The following is an 18,600-nucleotide window of genomic DNA, read 5'->3' on the forward strand; positions in this document are numbered from 1 at the left end:
TTTTAAGTTATTTGTTTTGTAAAGATATGATGATTATTAAGGATTTATAAAATATCTTCAAATGAATATAGAATTTAAATTAAAAATAAGTAGATTGACAATTTAGAAAATACATTATGAATAATTTTATTTAATGACATACGATACCTCTAATACCTCAAATTTGTGTCTTAACACTGCTAGCCATATAGTGTGTGTGTTTCTCTAAATCTCACTTTCCCATCTATAAAATTGGGGTAAAAGTGTCTACCACTCATTTTAATTACCCAGAAATTATAGGTATTATTATTTCAACCTATGTTGCTTTTCCTTAAGGAAGGAATAAAATAAATTTTTATTGTCTTAGGAAATTGACATTTTAATAATTTGAAAATTGAAATTTCTCTCAATTAAAATAAAGTTTAATTACAATTGTTTTCTACCTTATTTTACTTGCACATAATCTTTTAATTCGATGGTTAACATGTTACCCAATTTATATAGCAATATATACAAACCCATCATAGGTCAAGGTTAGGCCGGCAACTGATTTGCTTTCACAGATTAGAGGGAAATATAGAAGTTGAAACAAGAAGGATATTATCGAAGTAAGAAATGAAAATTTGGCAATTCCAACTAAAGGCAATTTGAATTTTTTAATGATATATCCTCCTAAAAGCATTCCAGTTGCAATCATAGGAATGGTTATGGTTCCTGGAAATAAAAGAAGAGAAAAAAGCTATAATTATATGAATATGGTTTTTCTGATATGTCTTTATATACAAAACACAGTGTATATCAACCAAATTCACCCATTCTTATTTCTTTAAGAGAAGGGTGGTGAACCTGGGAGGCGGAGCTTGCAGTGAGCCGAGATCGCGCCACTGCACTCCAGCCTGGGCAACAGAGCGAGACTCCATCTTAAAAAAAAAAAAGAGAGAGAGAAGGGTGGCACACTAGGGTGGAGGTAAGGGACAAGTATACCCACATGAGAGACAAAAATAATTTATTTTGGCCAATTATGAGGGCTTGGCTTCCTCACAAGCGAAAGGCAGTGGCTAAGAATATTTATGTGTCTAAAAAGGTTATTTCTATGAGGAGCTTTCTTTTTTTCTGGCAATCAACAACAACAAACAAAATCTTTCTTCCTCTGAGATTTCTATCCTACCATCTAAAAACTCCTTTACATCTCTCAAAACAGAGTTTCAATCCTCAATAACTCACTCCAATTTTGCCCAAGGCTTTAGAATTAAATTCTTGAACTAATATCTCTTTATTATTCATAAAAGACATATATACCGTGATATGATAAAAATGTCTACATACAGGATTAAAAATGACTGATCTCTGTTACATTTTTTCCATTTCACAGTCCTGTGTTATTAAAGGTGAAGATTCCTCTAACAAAAAATTCAAGCCAGGTTATTGGGAGTCAAAACTGAATCTTTTAAGTTTAAATCTGTCAGTTCAACAGGGAGATCATCCAGAAGCCTGTTCCAATGCTTCAGTACATTCATTTTCTAATTATTACTTTCCTATGTACATATGACCTAGATACATACCATTTGATACATTGTTTAACTCATCAAATACTTATCAAATTTCTACAAGGTTTCTACAATACTGGAGTTGTGGGAAAAGGGATATAAGATAACCTTTCCTTAATGAGAAGGTCTCAATATGACTTTGAAAATAGGGATTGTAGCAAAATAAACCTCTCTAAAATATTTGTTTTGAATCATGCATATTTTGTAATGTATTTAAATTGATTCTCCTTCTGAAAACATTAATATTATGTCTTTTGTAAGTAGCTGAGGGCTTATTTCAGTCCATGAATTATAGGATTATAATGGTTGGGTTTGTCGCAGGATCTCAGTACTATATTATAAGATCCAATTATGCAGATACCACGTCTAAATCTTTTATTCACAAGCAATTTTTTTCTTTAGAATTTCACCTATAGAATTAAATTCACCTAACATGAGATGCAACTTCAAATGCAGAACAACGATGATATCACAAGATAGAGAAATTTGAGACATAATAAGATTACATTTACTAAAATATAAAATCACCTTCATAATAAAATGTGACTTGGAACACAAGTACTCAATAGTGTTTCATTTATCAAGCAAACAGGTAAAAAATATCTTACCCAACAAAAAGTTAGCCTGAGATGCAGACTGACCATACTGTTGCTCCATATATTTAAAGAGGTAAGTAAAAGAACCAATAAAGCTGCTTACTTGTAACAATGTCAAAAGCAGAAATATAACATACAGAGGATTGGTAAGGATGCTTTTCAAAGACTGGAAAAAACCTATAGAATTATAAAAACATATTTCAATAATAAAATAGATATTAATGTCTAAATTTTGTAAATATAAGTTACATAAGACTTAAAGTTACAAATGATTTGTGAGGCTTTCTAAGAGTCGTGACCTTTGCTCAAAATAAATGGAACGTGAATTAACCAAACTGTTAAATTTTTGAGGTAAATAGGAACTCAGATGTCATCTAAACTGAACATCTATACAATCATAACTCACTATAATGTTGATCCATTAAAAAAATGGACCAATAAACAATTCAAGTGACATTACGCTACTTGAGAGCAATTTGCTCAACTTTTGAACAGTTCTCATTGTTTATGTGTTGTCTTTGTAATGAACTGGTATTTTCTTTGCTTTCTAATCAACTAGTCTTAGTTCCACTCAAGAATATATAGAATAAATCTAATTTTTTTTCTGACTATAGGTAGTTAGTATTTTAACCATTCCTAATGGGCACCTAATTAAAATTCGCTTTACTATTCATGTCACTACCCTTAAAACAAAAAAACAGTTCATAATATAGAAAATGTTCACAGTTGCCCCCTTTTTTGCACCTTATTATCTTCTTTATTCTTTTTGGGTCACAGTCAACCCTGGTCCTTATAGGTTTAGAAAATCCATTAATTGGCCGGGCATGGTGGCTCACGCCTGTAATCCCAGCACTTTGGGAGGCCGAGGCAGGTGGATTGTCTCAGCTCAGGAGTTCCAGAGCAGCCTGGCCAACACGGTGAAACCCCGTCTCTACTAAAATACAAAAAATTAGCTGGGCATGGCGGCGTGTGCCTGTAGTCCCAGCTACTCAGGAGGCTGAGGCAGGAGAATTGCTTGAACCTGGGAGGCGGAGATTGCAGTGAGCCGAGATCGCGCCACTGCACTCCAGCCTAGGTGACAGAGCGAGAGACTCTGTCTCAAAAAAAAATAAAAAAATAAAAATAATAAAATTCATCAATTGTTATGGATTTGATTAAAGTAGAAACATAGCATAGACAAAATAAAAATCCTTGAAACGCTATTTTTAGTATGCATGTTAAACAACAAAAACTTATCAATGATGTGCTGGTAAACGTTTAACAACAGATTCATTGGGAAACAAACCCGATTTGTGATATTTTTCAATTTCCATGGTAATACATGATGGTAAATTCTCCTACCATGGACAATTTCAAGCTACCAACACAGCTGAAATTAAGCAATCTACTCTCATGAGTGAATACACAAGGCTCCAGCATCCATCCCATTGCTCTTGGGTTAGTGTGGTGGAGAGGAGAAAATAACAACAACAACAACAAAAAAAAAAGGTACGTGAAAGAACTGATGAGAGAAAGAACATGCGTTACTTTGGAAAGTTTATAAGTTTACTTCAATGAAAACTTTAAAAAGTGCCAAGGGTTTAGGTGTTGGTTGCACTGCTTCAGGTTTTACTACTTCACCATTTCTCCCTAATCTGAAAACTGCTGTCAATACCTTACCATTTGATATATCTTGCTCTGACGGCTGCCAGATCATTCTCTTGATTACTGCTTCTCATGCTTCTCCATTAGCCCATATGGCTTATATTCGAAAGAGGCACCACTATCAAGTGGTAAAGAATTCTAATTCACATTATTGACTCCAAATATCTTAATTACTGATGTTGTTTTCACTTCATTTTTGAACACTTAGGTAAGATTATATATGTATATAACATTTTAATTCATATATATAAATTTAATAAGATATAATTTTAATTACCAAGAAAAATAATCTTACTCTAATTACCTAGACCGACTCTTCTCCTGACTTCCTTCTCCTTATTTCATCTCTACACCTGAGAATAGTTAAATATAACCTATCATAGTACTTAAGATACTTTATTACAGTGATCTATATACTTCTTAATATCATCCACTAGGTTCTCAAAAAATAAAGGCAATGTTCTATTACCAGAGAATAGTATGATGGCTGGTATCATTTGTTAAATAAATAAATGAATGAAATATTATAATCCTTTAAACCCTCACAGTTTATACTATATTAAAATGAATATGTACTCTCCGGCTTATAAGCAGCAGATGTTTGTAGCCTTCGATTGGTTTTTCTCTTCTAAAGAGCAGAAACCTAATCCTCTTCCCCTTTTTATGTACTCAAGACATATTTGTTAATTTTCATAGGCGTTTTAGAAAAAATAATTCAGCTAAATTTAGCAGAGAAGAAAGCTAACTCTAGATGATTTGAGTATGCTTTATTTTTTTTTTTTACTCACTTTTCCGTTTCATTGAGATTAACAATTCCAAGTTGACAATGAATGTTAAATACTTACCAGTCACATTTTTTGTAACATTTTTTCCTTGGTTGGTCAAATTAGCTGTTTGATTTCTATCATCATTTGTTTTCAGCACATGCAAAGATAGTGAAATTTTTCTTTCTTTTTGTGGTTTATTTGGATTTTGGGGCAAGAAAAAAAATGGTATGGAAGAAATAATGGAAAATAGTCCAGACACAAGGAAACCAAGCCACCAAGCTCCAACCCAACGAGAGTCTTTAGGAGTTATTCTGATAGTGCCTAGGAGAAACAGAAGAAACCAGTCAAAAATCGTTCTGAAATACAGCAGGTTCTGGGAAATAATGATAATGATTGCAGTCCTCCACAGATGAAGAAAGTAAACCAAATGTTTACTTTCAATTCTAAAACACTATTTTCTTCTTTTCATATTTTCTTATCTCTGAAACTAGGTTGATGACATCTTGCAATTGCTATTGTCCAGGAATCAGTCATGACCCTGTTCACATTGCCTGATCTTGTGTGCACTTGGTGGCTTTTCAGATTTCGTGACTGGACAGCTGCCATCATTGGACATTTAACTCCTGAGACCATTTAATAACTATTCATGGAAGAAATATGAATCCTCACTGTTGTCTGAAAATGTTGGAATCATCTGATGAGGTCAAGAAAGCATCAGTAATAAAATTTAAGCAGCTGGCAAAAAATACTTAGAGACAATAAAGGAGCTTCCATCCACACCACCCTAACTACCCAGAACCTGCATTTGCAATTATCCAGACAGCACAGAGGATGAAAAACTATGCAAAATGAAAATCTGAGTTTAAGAGTAACCCAGAAATATTGGACTCTAAATGTTAGAAATCATTTAACCATTTTATTTCAACTATATTTCCCTTAAAGTATGTATAAGAGTAATGTGTAAATGCTATATCTCAAGGGTAAATGAGTTATTTTAGTAGGTAGAAAATATACAGTTTAAGTAATAGGAATGCATCCATGAGATATCAGCAAGATACCAGAATAGGAAGCACTAGATACCTTTTTCTCCATGAGCATACTGATTCAACAGTAATATTCAGATCAATTTCATTTGTGAGAAATACAGAAACTAACTGAGAGACTGCTATACATCAGGAAAGTACAAAACCAGATACACAAAAACCAGTAAGATAATTGGAGACATCCTCTTGCCATTCTCCTCCTCAGTATTATACCACACAACTGGGAAAAACTAGCAGTTTAAACTGGCATGTGAACACTTGACACAGCTCTTCCCTCTGGCTTAACACAGAGTGAATGTGAGAGAAAAAGAAAAAAACAAAAAACATGTGGCAATTCCTCAAGGATCTAGAACCAGAAATGCCATTTGATCCAGCAACCCCTTTACTGGGTATATACCCAAAGGAATATAAATCATTCTATTATAAAGATACATACACATGTATGTTTATTGCAGCATTATTCACAATAGCAAAATCATGGAACCAACCCAAATACCCATCAATGATAGACTGTATAAAGAAAATGTGGTACATATACACATGGAATACTATGCAGCCATAAAAAGGAAGGAGATAATGTCCTTTGCAGGGACATGTATGAAGCTGAAAGCCATTATCCTCAGCAAACTAACACAGGAACAGAAAATCAAACATTGCATGTTCTCACTTATAAGTAGGAGCTGAACACTGAGAAGACATAAACACAAAGAGGGAAACTACACACACTGGGGCCTGTCATGGGGGCAGAAGGAGGGAGAACATCAGGACAAATAGCTAATGCATGTGGGGCTTAATACCTAGGTGATGGGTTGATAAGTGCAGCAAACCACCATTGCACATATTTACCTATGTAACAAACCTGTACATTCTGCACATGTATCCTGGAACTTAAAGTAAAATAAAATTTTAAAAAATGGTCCCAGCTCATCCTTGGGGAGAGAAAGGGTTGGACTGCACACTCAACATTTCAACCTTTCCAAGTGCTACCCAATGGATTGGCTTCTATCTCATCTGTCTCGAAGTACTGACAGGACCCAGCATATGCCAGACACCTGGGAACTACCGAGAATAAAGATGAGCCAGTATGTGGACATTTATCACAGATCCTGCCCCCTAGGTTAGTGCAGAGTGAGCAGGCAAAAACAAACAAAAACAAAAACAACATCCCAGCTCTTAGCTCCTCCATGGAGAAGCAAAGATTTGGATCACATATATAACATTTCATCTTTTCTGAGTTCTATTAAGGAAAGGTATTTTGTCCTCCTTGTCTTTAGGTTAGACATACACTTGGCCCCTGGGTGCTACAAAGAACACAAAAATGATTATTTAAACTAGCACATGGGCACTTGCCAAGTTCCTCCTGCCCCTAGATTTAAGCAGTGATGAGGTAAGAAATCTCAGCTTCCAAATTCTCCATGGGAAGGGAAAGAGTTGGACAGCATGCCCAATATTCAAACTTTCCTAAGAGTTGACTAAGGACTGTCTTCTGTCTCAAATGTGTAAAGGTGCTGATAAGATCCTGCATACTCTAGATGCCTGGTGGATCCTAAGACAAAGATAGAAGTTTGGACGACCATGAAAATTTGAGAGGCCCAAGAAGATGAAGGTTTTCTCTTACAATAAGGCCAGTCCATGAAGAGTTGGAGAGGTGATTCTTTTTTTCTAATGCATATATTGCAAAATATTTTTTTCTAATACCAGCTCAGCCACAGTAAAATAGGGCACCAGGCAGAGTTTTGAGGCCCTAACTCATGGACAACATTTCTAGGCACATCCTGGGCCAAAAAGGAATCCACTGCCTTGAAGGGAAGGACCCACTCCTGGCAGCATTTATCATCAGTTGACTAAAGGGCCCTCAGGCCCTAAATAACCAGCAGTGGTACCAAAGTAATGCACTGCGGGCCTTGGGCTCTGAGATTTGCTGACTTCAGGTGTGACCAAGCACAATCCCAGCTGTGGTGGTTATGGTGGAAGACTCCTTCTGTTTAAGAGAAGTGGTAGAAAAATAAAGGCGACTTTGTCTTGCACCTTAGCTACCAGCTCAGCTACAGTAGAACAGAGCAACAAGAAGGCTTTTGGGGTCCCTGAGTCCAGGGATAGTGGTTACAGCGGACCTTGGGCAAAAGCTCTTAGAAAGCATTTCTAGACCTGCCCTGGGCCAGAGGCAAGTCTAGAAATGCTGTCCAATAGCCTAGTCCTGGACTAAGAGACCCACTGCCCTGAAGGATGAGTCTCCGAGACCTGGCAGCATTCATAATAAACTGACTGAAGAGCCCTAGAGCTTTAATTGAACATGGGTGGTGGCCTGGCAGAATCTTCCTTGGGCCTGTGGTGGCGGTGGACACAGGGAGAAGCTCCTCTGCTTGTGGCAAGGGGGGATAAGAGCAAGAAGAACTTTGTGCTGTGGTTTGGGTTCCAGTGTAGCCACAGTAGAATAGGATATCTATTATAGGTAAATTGCTAAGGTTTTTTGCTCCAATCCTTGGCTCTCAGACAGCATCTGTAGGCCAGCCTGAGGCCTAGGGGAACTCACTGCATTGAAGGGAAGGACACAAACCTGGCTGGCTTGGCCAACTACTGCTTGTAGAGCCCTTCAGCTTGAGTTAACATAGATGGTAGCCCGACAGTAGTTAAAGAGGGCCTTGGGCAAGACCCAGTGCTGTGCTGGCTTCCGATAGTGGTTACAGCAGACCTTGGGCAAGACCCAGTGCTGTGCTGGCTTCAGGTCTTACCCAGGACAGTCTCAGTGGTGGGGGGGCCACAGGGATGCTTGCTTGCATCAGTGAACCCCCAGTTCCTGGTAGCTCAGCACAGAAAGAGCAGGACTACATTTGCTTTGGACAAAGTAGGGGAAAAGAACAAGAGTCTCTGCCTAATAATCCAGAGAATTCTTCCATATACTTTCCAAGGCCACCAAGGCAGTACCTCTCTAAGACTGTAAAAACCACAGTATTATTGAGGTTGTGGCCAAAGTCCCTTCATATACCTAAAAAGCCTAGTAAAGAAGGATGGGTAAAAACAAACCCAGACAACAAAGACTACAATAAATACCTAAGTCATCAATGCCCAGACATTGATGAATAACATAAGTACTAAGATGAGCCAGGAAAACACGACCTTACCAAACAAATTAAATAAGGCACCAGGGAACAATCCTGGTGAAACAGACATATGTAATCTTCAAACAGAGAATTCAACATAGCTGTTCTGAAGAAACTCACAGAAATTCGAGATAACATAGAGAAGGAATTCAGAAACTATCAGATAATTTAACAAAGAGATTGAAATAATTAATGCCAATACTATTCAAACCATTCCAAAAAATGGAGGAGTAGGGAATATTTCCAAACTCATTCTGTGAGGCCAATATTACCCCGATACCAAAATCAAACAAACACACATCAAAAAAAGAAAACTACAGGCCAATTTCTCTGATGAATATCGATGCAAATATCCTCAACAAAATAGTGACAAACCAAATTCAACAATATATTAGAATGATCCTTCATCATGACCAAGTGGGATTTATCCTGGGATCCAAGGTTAGTTCAACATATGCAAATCAATAAATCTGATACATTATATAAACAGATGAAAGGTAAAAATCATATGATCATTTCAATTGATGCTAAAAAAGCGCTTGATAAAATTCAACATCCCTTCATAATAAAGGCCCTCAGAAATCTGGGAATAGAAGGAACATACCTACCCAAATACATCCACAGATTCAAATTCATATAAAACCAACAAATGACCTCAAATAGCCAAAGCAACCTTGAGAAAGAACAAAGGTGATGGCTCACACTTCCTGATTACAAATATATGTTAAAGCTAAAGTAATTAATACATTACAGTACTGGCATAAAGATAGATATATAGACCAATAGAATGGAATACAGAGCCCAGAGAAATCTGTGTGTATACAGTCATCTGATCTTTGACAAGGGTCCACGATAGTGAAATAACTGTTTCTCTGATAAATGGTGTTGAGAAAACTGGATATTCACATACAAGAAAATGATGTTATGCCCTTATCTTATAGATACTGAAAAAATAAACTCAGACTATGTTGAAGACTAAAATTTAAAACTAGAAACTATAAAATTCTTAGAATAAAACTTAAAGAATTTCATTACATTTGTCTTGACAATAATTTCATGGATGTACCACCAAAAGCACAGGCAATAAAAGCAAAATTAGACAAATGGAACTGGTCAAACTAAAAAGCTTCTGCCCAGCAAAAGAAATAATCAACAGATTGAAAAGGCAACATATGGAATAAGAGAAAATATTCATAAAGCATATATGTGATAAGGTGTTAATTTCTAAAATGTACAAAACATTCCTACAACTCCATAGCAAAAAAATAATTGCCTGTTTTAAAAATAGGTGAAAGATCTGAATAGAAATTTCTCCAAAGAAGATATAGAAATGAACAACAGGTATACGAAAAGGTATCCAACATCACTTATTATCATAATAGTGCAAGTCAAAAGCATAATTACATATCACCATACACCCATTAGGATGGCTATTATCAAAAATAAAGAATGAGAAAAGTGTTGGCATAGATGTGGAGATATTTGAACACTTATACACTGTTGGTAGAATGCAAAATCGTGCAGCCGGTATAAAAAAATTGTATGAATTTTCCTCAAAAAATTAAATATAGAACTACCATATGATGGAGCAATCTCACTTCTAGGTGTATATCCAAAATAATCGAAATCAGGATCTCACAGAGATATTTGCATTTGCATGTTCATTGCAGCACTCTTCACAACAGTCTAAATGTGAAAACAACCTAATATCTACAGAGAGATGAATAAATAAAGAAAATGTGATATACACATATAATGGAATACTATTCACCCTTAAACAGAAAGGACATCCTGCAATATGTGATAACATGGATGAACTTTGCCAACATTGTGCTAAGTGAAATAAGCCAGTCACAGAAGAACAAATACTGAGTGACTACATTTATGTGACGCATACCAAAGAGTCAAACTCATGAAAGCAGAAAGTAGAATGGTGATTTCCAGTGGTTGTGGGAAAGGAGAAATAGGGAGTTCCCAGTCAATGGGTACAAAAAGTTTCATTTATACAAGATGAGTAAGCTCTAGAGATCTGCTGTACAACATTGTGCCTGTAGTTAACAATACTGTATTGTACAGTTGACCTTTGAATAACATGGGATTTAGGGTGGCTGACCCCCCACACAGTTGACAATCTGTGTATAACTTTTGGTTCCCCCAAAACTTAACTTGAATCTGTAGATATATTTGGGTAGGTATGTTCCTTCTATCCCCAGATTTTTGAGGGCTTTTACTATGAAGGGATGTTGAATTTTATCAAGTGCTTTTTTAGCACTAACAGTTGGCCAGAATTCTTACCAACAGCACAAACAGTCAATATATATTTTGCATGCTGTATGTATTATAAACTGTATTCTTTCTATAAAGTAAGCAGGAGAAAATGACATTTAGAAAATCACAAGGAAATGTGTTTACTATTCATTAAGTGGAAGTGGGTCATCATAAAGCTTTTCATCCTCATCTCTTCACATTGAATAGGTGGAGGAGGAGGAAGGGGAGGCATTGTTCTTGCTTTCTCTAGGGTAGTAGAGGCAGAGGCAGTGGAGGAAGTAAAAAGAAAGACAGGAAAGGCAGGTACACACAGTGTGGCTTTACAGAAATACATCATAATTTCTACAGGAAAGGCAGGTACACACAGTGTGGCTTTACAGAAATAACATCGTAATTTCTATTTGACTCTGTTGCTTTATCATTTCTCTAAAAATGTTTCTATATGATACCAATCCTTCTTCCACTGTTTGCTTTCATTTCAGTGCCCACATTACAGAAGCTTCCATGTTGTAGAATACATCAAAACAGTCTTGAATAATCAGAACGCTTCTGCCAGACTGTCTGATGTCAATTTGTTTCTGTCACTGCTTCTTCTATGTCTTCATCATCTGACATTGTTTCAAAAGCACTTATCTCCATCAAGTTGTCTTCTGTTGATTCCTCTGATGTGCCTGTTACCTCTTGAATGTCTCCAAGATTCATGTCTTGAAATTCTTCACTCCACACCTTTTTTTTTTGGCCATATCCACAATCTCTTCATAATTTTCTTGAATGGTTATGATTTCCATGAAGCTATGCACAACATTTGGACAGTTTTCTCCAGTAGAAATTTGTTTCCTGTTAGATGGCTTTTGTGGCTTTTTACATAACAATGATGGCAACTTCAATGGTGTAATCCTTTCAGACTTTTATAATGTTCTCTCTATTGGGGTTCTCTTCCACAGTATTTACAATCCTTTCTATAGGGTAACATGTATAATGAGCCTTAAATGTCCTTAGGACCCCACATCTAGAGGGTGAATTAGAGACATTGAGTTTGGGATAAAGCAGACCACTTCAGCACCTTCAGTATTCAACTCATGAGGTTCTGGATGACCAAGAGCATTGCGGATTATCAAAAGGACTTTAAAAGGTCAACCCTTCCTGCCAAGGTACTTCCTGTCTTCAGGAACAAAGCATGGAAGGAAACTGTCATAACTTTTCAGAAAAAAAGTTATTGTTCGGGCCTTCTTTTCCTACAACCAAAAGACTAACAACTGTTTTTTATTATTTCCCCTTCAAGGCTTAGGGATTAGCAGTTGTATAGGTAAGAACAGTTCTGATCATAAACCCCACTGCATTTGCACAGAACATCAGAGTTAGCCTATCCCTTCCTGCCTTAAATACTGGTGCTCACTTATCTTCCTTATTAGTAAGTGTACTTTGTGGTATTTTTTTTTTTTCAGAATAGGGCACTTTCATCTGATTAAAAACCTGCTCAGGTAGATGTCCTTTCTCCTCAATGACTTTCTTTATGCCATTTAGAACTTTTCTGTTATCTCCTAAGTGGCAGAAGCTGCTTCTCCTGTTATATTGACACTTTTTTGAGGCAAACCTCTTTCGAAAATTTTCAAATTATCCATTAGTGGCATGAAGTTCTCCAGCTTTAAATCATTCACTTTCCTTTTGCTTCAAGTTGTCATGTAATGACTTCATGTTTTCTTAAATCACGTTTCGAGTCTACAGGTATGCCTTTCTGACAGCAATCTTGCATCTACATAAAAGTTGAATTTTCAATATGATATAAAAAGCTATTTCACTAAAAGGACAGGTTTATGTGACCAATGTTGTAGCTGCAGTGAGGCTTCATGTTCATCCATTTTTCTGTGAGTGTGGGTTTTTGTTTTTGTTTTACAATGGTCCTTGTACTGCATACATTTATATTGAAACAGTGGCCAGCTGCAGAGCTCTTCTACAGTACATATTAAACAATTCAACTTTTTCTTATAATGTGATGACTTTTCTTTGCTTCTGGGAGCACTTCCAGCATCACTAGTGGTACTTCACGTGGCTCACACAGTGTTACTTAAGGTTGATGTTACAGCACTAAACAGGATGAAAAATACACAGAAAACACAAGGGTTCACTTTTTACTGTGATTCATCACTTACTGGAGAGTGATGAAAAATACTCACATGGAGACGATGAATGACACGTGGCATTTTAAATAAATGCTCTCAACACTTGAGCTTACTGCAATAGCAACAGGAGATGGTTACAGAATTTTTACAGCAGTGAAGTAGGCACTACAGTTAATTTTATGCACTTAATGATTTAATACTGTGACTGGGAATGGCATCGTGTAAGGTCTATAAGAGTTTCTCTGTGTAAAGTTTAACAAATTTTAACTTTTAATAAGAGATTTGTGCATATTTTATTGTAGTAAATTATAAAATAATATTTACATATATTTTATATATTCACAATATAACTAATTTTAACTTAACTTTTTCTACATTTCTAAGCTGCCTAGTTTATCTGCAAGGTTTTTCATGTCGTCACAAATCTCAAAAAATGTTTCCAATACATTTACCAAAAAAACTATGTATAAGTGGACCTGCACAGTTCAAACCTGTGCTGTTCAAGGTTCAATTGTATTTTTGGGAGGTAGAATCCATTTTAATTGTTCTTATCTCAGTAAAATAAAAATAATAAAAATTAAGAAAGTGTACACACACAGAAACACACACACCATAGAAGTTTGTAGCAAACTTAACTGATGCCATTACTCTTATCTATAAGAAAAGTCATTGACATGAAAAAATATTGAATTGATTTAAAACTACTTAGAAATATATTATTTTCTAGTATGGACTGATCTGGTTTTAAAATTGATTTATGTGATCATATTGTTTCATAATCAACAACTCAGGCAGACTTCAGGAAATGACTAGTTAAATCAGTAACTCCATTATACATGCTAAGTGTTTATCACCTGTCAGAAATGTAATTTTGATGACTGTTTTTGGTTCTTTCACTGGTCTATATATAGGAACTAAAGGTCATAACCAAGCTAGATATGTCCTGCTAGTGTTTCCTGTGGCTCACACACAATCTTAAAAATTGGAAAATTCTACATTAAAATCTTGGTTCCTGGATTCTCCAGAAAACCAATCAGAAAGCCTTATTAATGCTGGTCCCAAAATTCTGTATGAAAAGTATAGACCAGAGCTGGGGAGCACATGAGTTTTGGGGTATATGGGGAGAGTAGTGCACCAGCAACAACTCTCCCCGTTCTAACCATCATACCCTAATTTCCTGCCCTTGATACTCTTTACTCATTTATGTTATGTCTTTGGCTCCTGTAGGAATTAAAATTTACTGAAGTATACTTTATCATAAGTTCACTTCATGCTTCTCACAGAATAAGAGATGTGATAAGGCCTGAACAGTCAGGGGTAGAAGTTGAATCACCATGAATTCTAAAATGGTGTGCTTATTTCTGAGTAGAGAGGCTACAAAACTACTATCCTAAAGACCTTCAACACTTATTTTGTACTCAGTGTTAAAAGCAATGATTAAAGTAGAGCAAATGAGTAAAAATAGTGTACATAATGTGTAGCTACACTAAGCCACATGTCTAACATGGAAGATATAAAACATATCATCAGGTACTTGCTTTAGTTTTATAATAGAAAACACTTTATGGTTTGTTGGCCTACAATAATGGCTATTCCATCTTGGAATGAATCCTTTGGTCTCTTTGGAGTGATCTATTTAAGTCCTCAAGAGACAGAAAATTATATTTGTTTATTCACAAACCCTGATGAGTTATTATATGCTAACACAGACACAATTCTGTCATGTTCTCAAAGAGATGGTGGGTAAGTACGCAAATATTTACGGATTGTTGTGAGAAGGGCTACAATAAAGGCATGCTCTTGATGATTAATAGAAGCACCGAATTTGAGACCAATGGAAATGATGAAGTAAGGGTTACATGAGAAAAGTCACATGTTGAAAGAGACTTTGAGAACTATAAAAATAAAAAAGAGAGAAAAGTTTTTCCAATTTTAAATAAAGGGAAGTGTCAGATTACAGGGCATAGTAATTCAGTCAGTCATTGAATTAAGGTACAGATATTCATCAAGAGAGGGAATACAGGAAACAAAGCGGGTTTGGAAATCAGACGATGAGACCAGCTTTTGACAGGTTGAGTTTTAGGTACTTATTTAAAAAAAAATCTAAGAAGAAAAAAATGGAACAAGTAGTAGAACCATCCATTAAAACAAATTACAGAAAAATATCCATTACAATTAGTAAATTACATAGAAGTTGATTGTGTTTTATTAGTGGTAAAGCAGATTATAGTGGATGGAAGTACATGGGAGGTGAGAAGGTGAGACACTTATGTTAGATGATGTTTTTCTAGGTACTTGGCTTTGAAGATAAATTGAGAAACAGTTAATCAATTGGAAAGTTGTTTGGGGATATAAAAATGTATACGTGTACATAGATGGGAGAGACTTGAGTGTGTTTGCTGAGGAAAAGAGAGGGTGCAGATGGAGGAGAGGAAGAAAGAGGAAAGCTAAACCCCAGCTGGATCTACTAATATTAGCTGAAGATAAATACTTTTTCATAAGTATGGGTTAACAAAAGATAAATATGGATATGGTGAAGGTCTGTCTGTAGGAAGGAGGGCCTGAAGTCGAGGCAGATATTACAGCATTGACTCTCATTCTTCTATGAAAGGAGAAATAAAGCATGCTCTGAGAGTAAAGACAAAAGTCATAAATTTTATTTATGCATCCTCTCCTTCATTCATTTGTTCTATAAGCACTCATTAAATGTTCCCATAGGCCAAGCCCTCAGTGAGAACCAGGAAAAATGACCAGAACCAAAGTGAACTGTGGCCTCTCTTAACCAACCCCCGCCGTTAAGTCAATGCAGCAGCCACAAGGAGGCTTTCACAAAGCAAACATCAACATCTGAGTTCTACACATCAACATCCAAGTCACCATCAACTGAAAAATAACATTTACTTGACTTGGCCAGTCAGTTTGGGGAAAGGGACATTTCAAGTTTGGTTATTTTGGATCAAGTAATCTAAAATAAATTTGTTAAAAATCTCTTTTTACACTTAGTTGTAAAAGCGAAGTATAAATAGGAGCTAAATTTCTTTTTTATTCTGACTATTAATGGATTTATTTCCTACTTGTAACTCTTGAAAAATAGTAAACAGGTGGGGGGAGGGGGGAGGGACAGCATGAGGAGATATCCTAATGCTAAATGACGAGTTAATGGGTGCAGGAAATCAACATGGCACATGGATTCATATGTAACAAACCTGCACATTGTGCACATGTACCCTAAAACCTAAAGTATAATAAAAAAAAAAAAGAAAAATAGTAAACAAAGAACTATTGAAAGACTGAATTTAATTCTTTGGAAGAATGGTGTCCTGCACTTAAAAGACACTATTATTGTACCTTGTTCTGATTGTACTTACTCAGATCTACATATCCAATATCCACGTACATTTTAGCAAACAGAGATCCCAGTGCAAAGCCAATGACTGGACCAATCATTCCTATTGCATTCAAACTACCTGTAAGTATTACAAAACAATTTAATCAGATGTCACAAATACTTGGTTTTCATTTAACATGTTTTTAAAAGTAATATTACACAATACACTTCTGCAAATATTTTTCTAATAGGTAAAAGAAAAAACTAATGACATTATTATTTCAAGGGTAGATCCAGGGAATGTAATCATGAAATTTAATATATTCTGTACGTTACCTACGTACAAGGAAGAATGTCCTTCTTTTGCAAAATCATCAATGTATGAAATCCCCAATGGTACTATGGGGGTTTCCCCTATACCACGAAGCATATTCCCCATGAAGACATAGATCCACATGTGTGACCCAGATTCCTTTACACAATCTATCAAGACAAGAAAGTGTTTTACTTTAAACATTAATTTTAACATTCCTATTAGAAATTTAACTACTTTAAATCCTTCATTTTTCCATTTTTTGTTTGTTTCTTTCCTAATTACAAGTGATTCATATTCACTTTACAAAGTTTGAAAATAAGGAAGGGCACAAAGAAAACAAGTAAAAATTTTCTATAATTACACTACACACAGAAGATCATTGCAAATGTTATTCTAGATCTTCTGCATTTTTAGTGCACAAAATATGCATAATATTCATTATGTACATTACATGTTTAAAAATCCAGGTTATTTTTAAGGTGCATATACAATTATCACTATATTGTCACAATTTCCCCATGTTGTTAAGAGTTCTTCTATATTAAAATTTTAATTACTGGCATAGTAGTATGTTGAATAATAGTTTCCTAATTTGGTTAAACAATCTCTTCTTTTGTCGTTACAAAATACTTTTATTTTTATTCTGTTAAACACGGATGTCATGGCTGTGATTATCAAATGTCCTCATGAACATTACTGATGATTTCCTTAAGATTAATCAAGAAAGTAGGCAAGTATATTTTTGTTCTTTAATATATACTGAAAATTAATCTCCAGAAAGATTTTCAAATTTATACTCTCCCAGCAATATAGAAAACTTGAAATCATTTTTTTCCTCCACTTCATTTATTTTTATTAAATTTTGGAGTTAAAATTATAATTATATTATTGTGTTAAAATAGTTACAAACTCTTCAAATGCTATAACATTTTGTATCTTTATAAAGAGAAAGTTATATTATTCACATATTTCTACCACTTTCTGCCTTTTTATTTTAAATGTGTATGTTCTTTGCAAATTTCCTACTAAATTTGTTCTTTTGTCTTATCTACTTCTAAATGCCCTTGGTATACAATAATCCATTTGTACACTAGGAGATTTGTTCTAGGACAGCTCATATGTATACAAATTTATGCAGACTTAAGTCCTCTCATTTGCCCTGTGGAAACCGCCTATAGAAGTCAGACCTCCACATGGGTGGTGGGTTTCTCCTTTTGTTTGGTTGGACAAAAGCTGCATATAAAGTGAACACATGCAGTTCAAACCTGTGTTGTTTAAGAATCGACTGTATATATTAACAGTATGATTTTGTCTGTATGTAAGGGATAAACGTTCTTCCTATTTGTTCTTAAATCAATTTTGCTAAAGAATATCACAAACTTTATAGATGTGATTAAATCTATCAATCTAGAATTTGTTTTACTGTCACCATTAATTCTTACCTTTTTCTACTATCTCAGGTGATGTTCCATTGAATGATAAGGTTTGATTAATTAAACAGGTTGATAAACTTGATGTTGAATTTTCTGATGGATTAATATGGGTTTCTTTAGAATACCTGTAACTATAAGAGCAACATTAGATTGAACATTTTGCTTATCTACTGAATATTTTCAGTTTTCCTAGAAATACAGAGAAATTTTCTCCTTTATTTGAACCACTGTCTTCTCCAAATTACCAGAATCTTGTTTGTCAACTTCCCAGCATGTATTTCAGAACAGGTGATGAGAGGGGGTGAAATGGGAGTGTCTACTAAGAAAGATACTTCAATACACCATGAACAAAGTGAGTTATCACCTTGCTATTATCCTAAGAGTGCTTATAATCTGGTCAAGATATGAAATATCCTGGTTTCGCCTGTTGTTTTTTTATCTGTTAACTATGTCTATTT

General features: G+C 35.2%; 1 protein-coding gene across 1 annotated transcript in view; it reads right to left on the minus strand.

Annotated features, from left to right (window-relative positions):
- LOC129481899 (solute carrier organic anion transporter family member 1B3) overlaps positions 1 to 18,600 on the minus strand; it is a 96,642-nt gene that overhangs the window by 38,162 nt on the left and 39,880 nt on the right. Inside the window, exons 6-11 of the mRNA XM_063640754.1 lie at positions 18,152 to 18,273; positions 16,730 to 16,876; positions 16,434 to 16,532; positions 4,612 to 4,854; positions 2,135 to 2,299; positions 498 to 693 (exon numbers count right to left, since the gene is read on the minus strand). Coding sequence (XP_063496824.1) covers positions 498 to 693; positions 2,135 to 2,299; positions 4,612 to 4,854; positions 16,434 to 16,532; positions 16,730 to 16,876; positions 18,152 to 18,273 — 972 coding nt within the window. The remainder of the gene's footprint in view (positions 1 to 497; positions 694 to 2,134; positions 2,300 to 4,611; positions 4,855 to 16,433; positions 16,533 to 16,729; positions 16,877 to 18,151; positions 18,274 to 18,600) is intronic.

This window comes from Symphalangus syndactylus, chromosome 5 (assembly GCF_028878055.3).
Source record: "Symphalangus syndactylus isolate Jambi chromosome 5, NHGRI_mSymSyn1-v2.1_pri, whole genome shotgun sequence".
NCBI classification, from domain to species: domain Eukaryota; kingdom Metazoa; phylum Chordata; class Mammalia; order Primates; family Hylobatidae; genus Symphalangus; species Symphalangus syndactylus.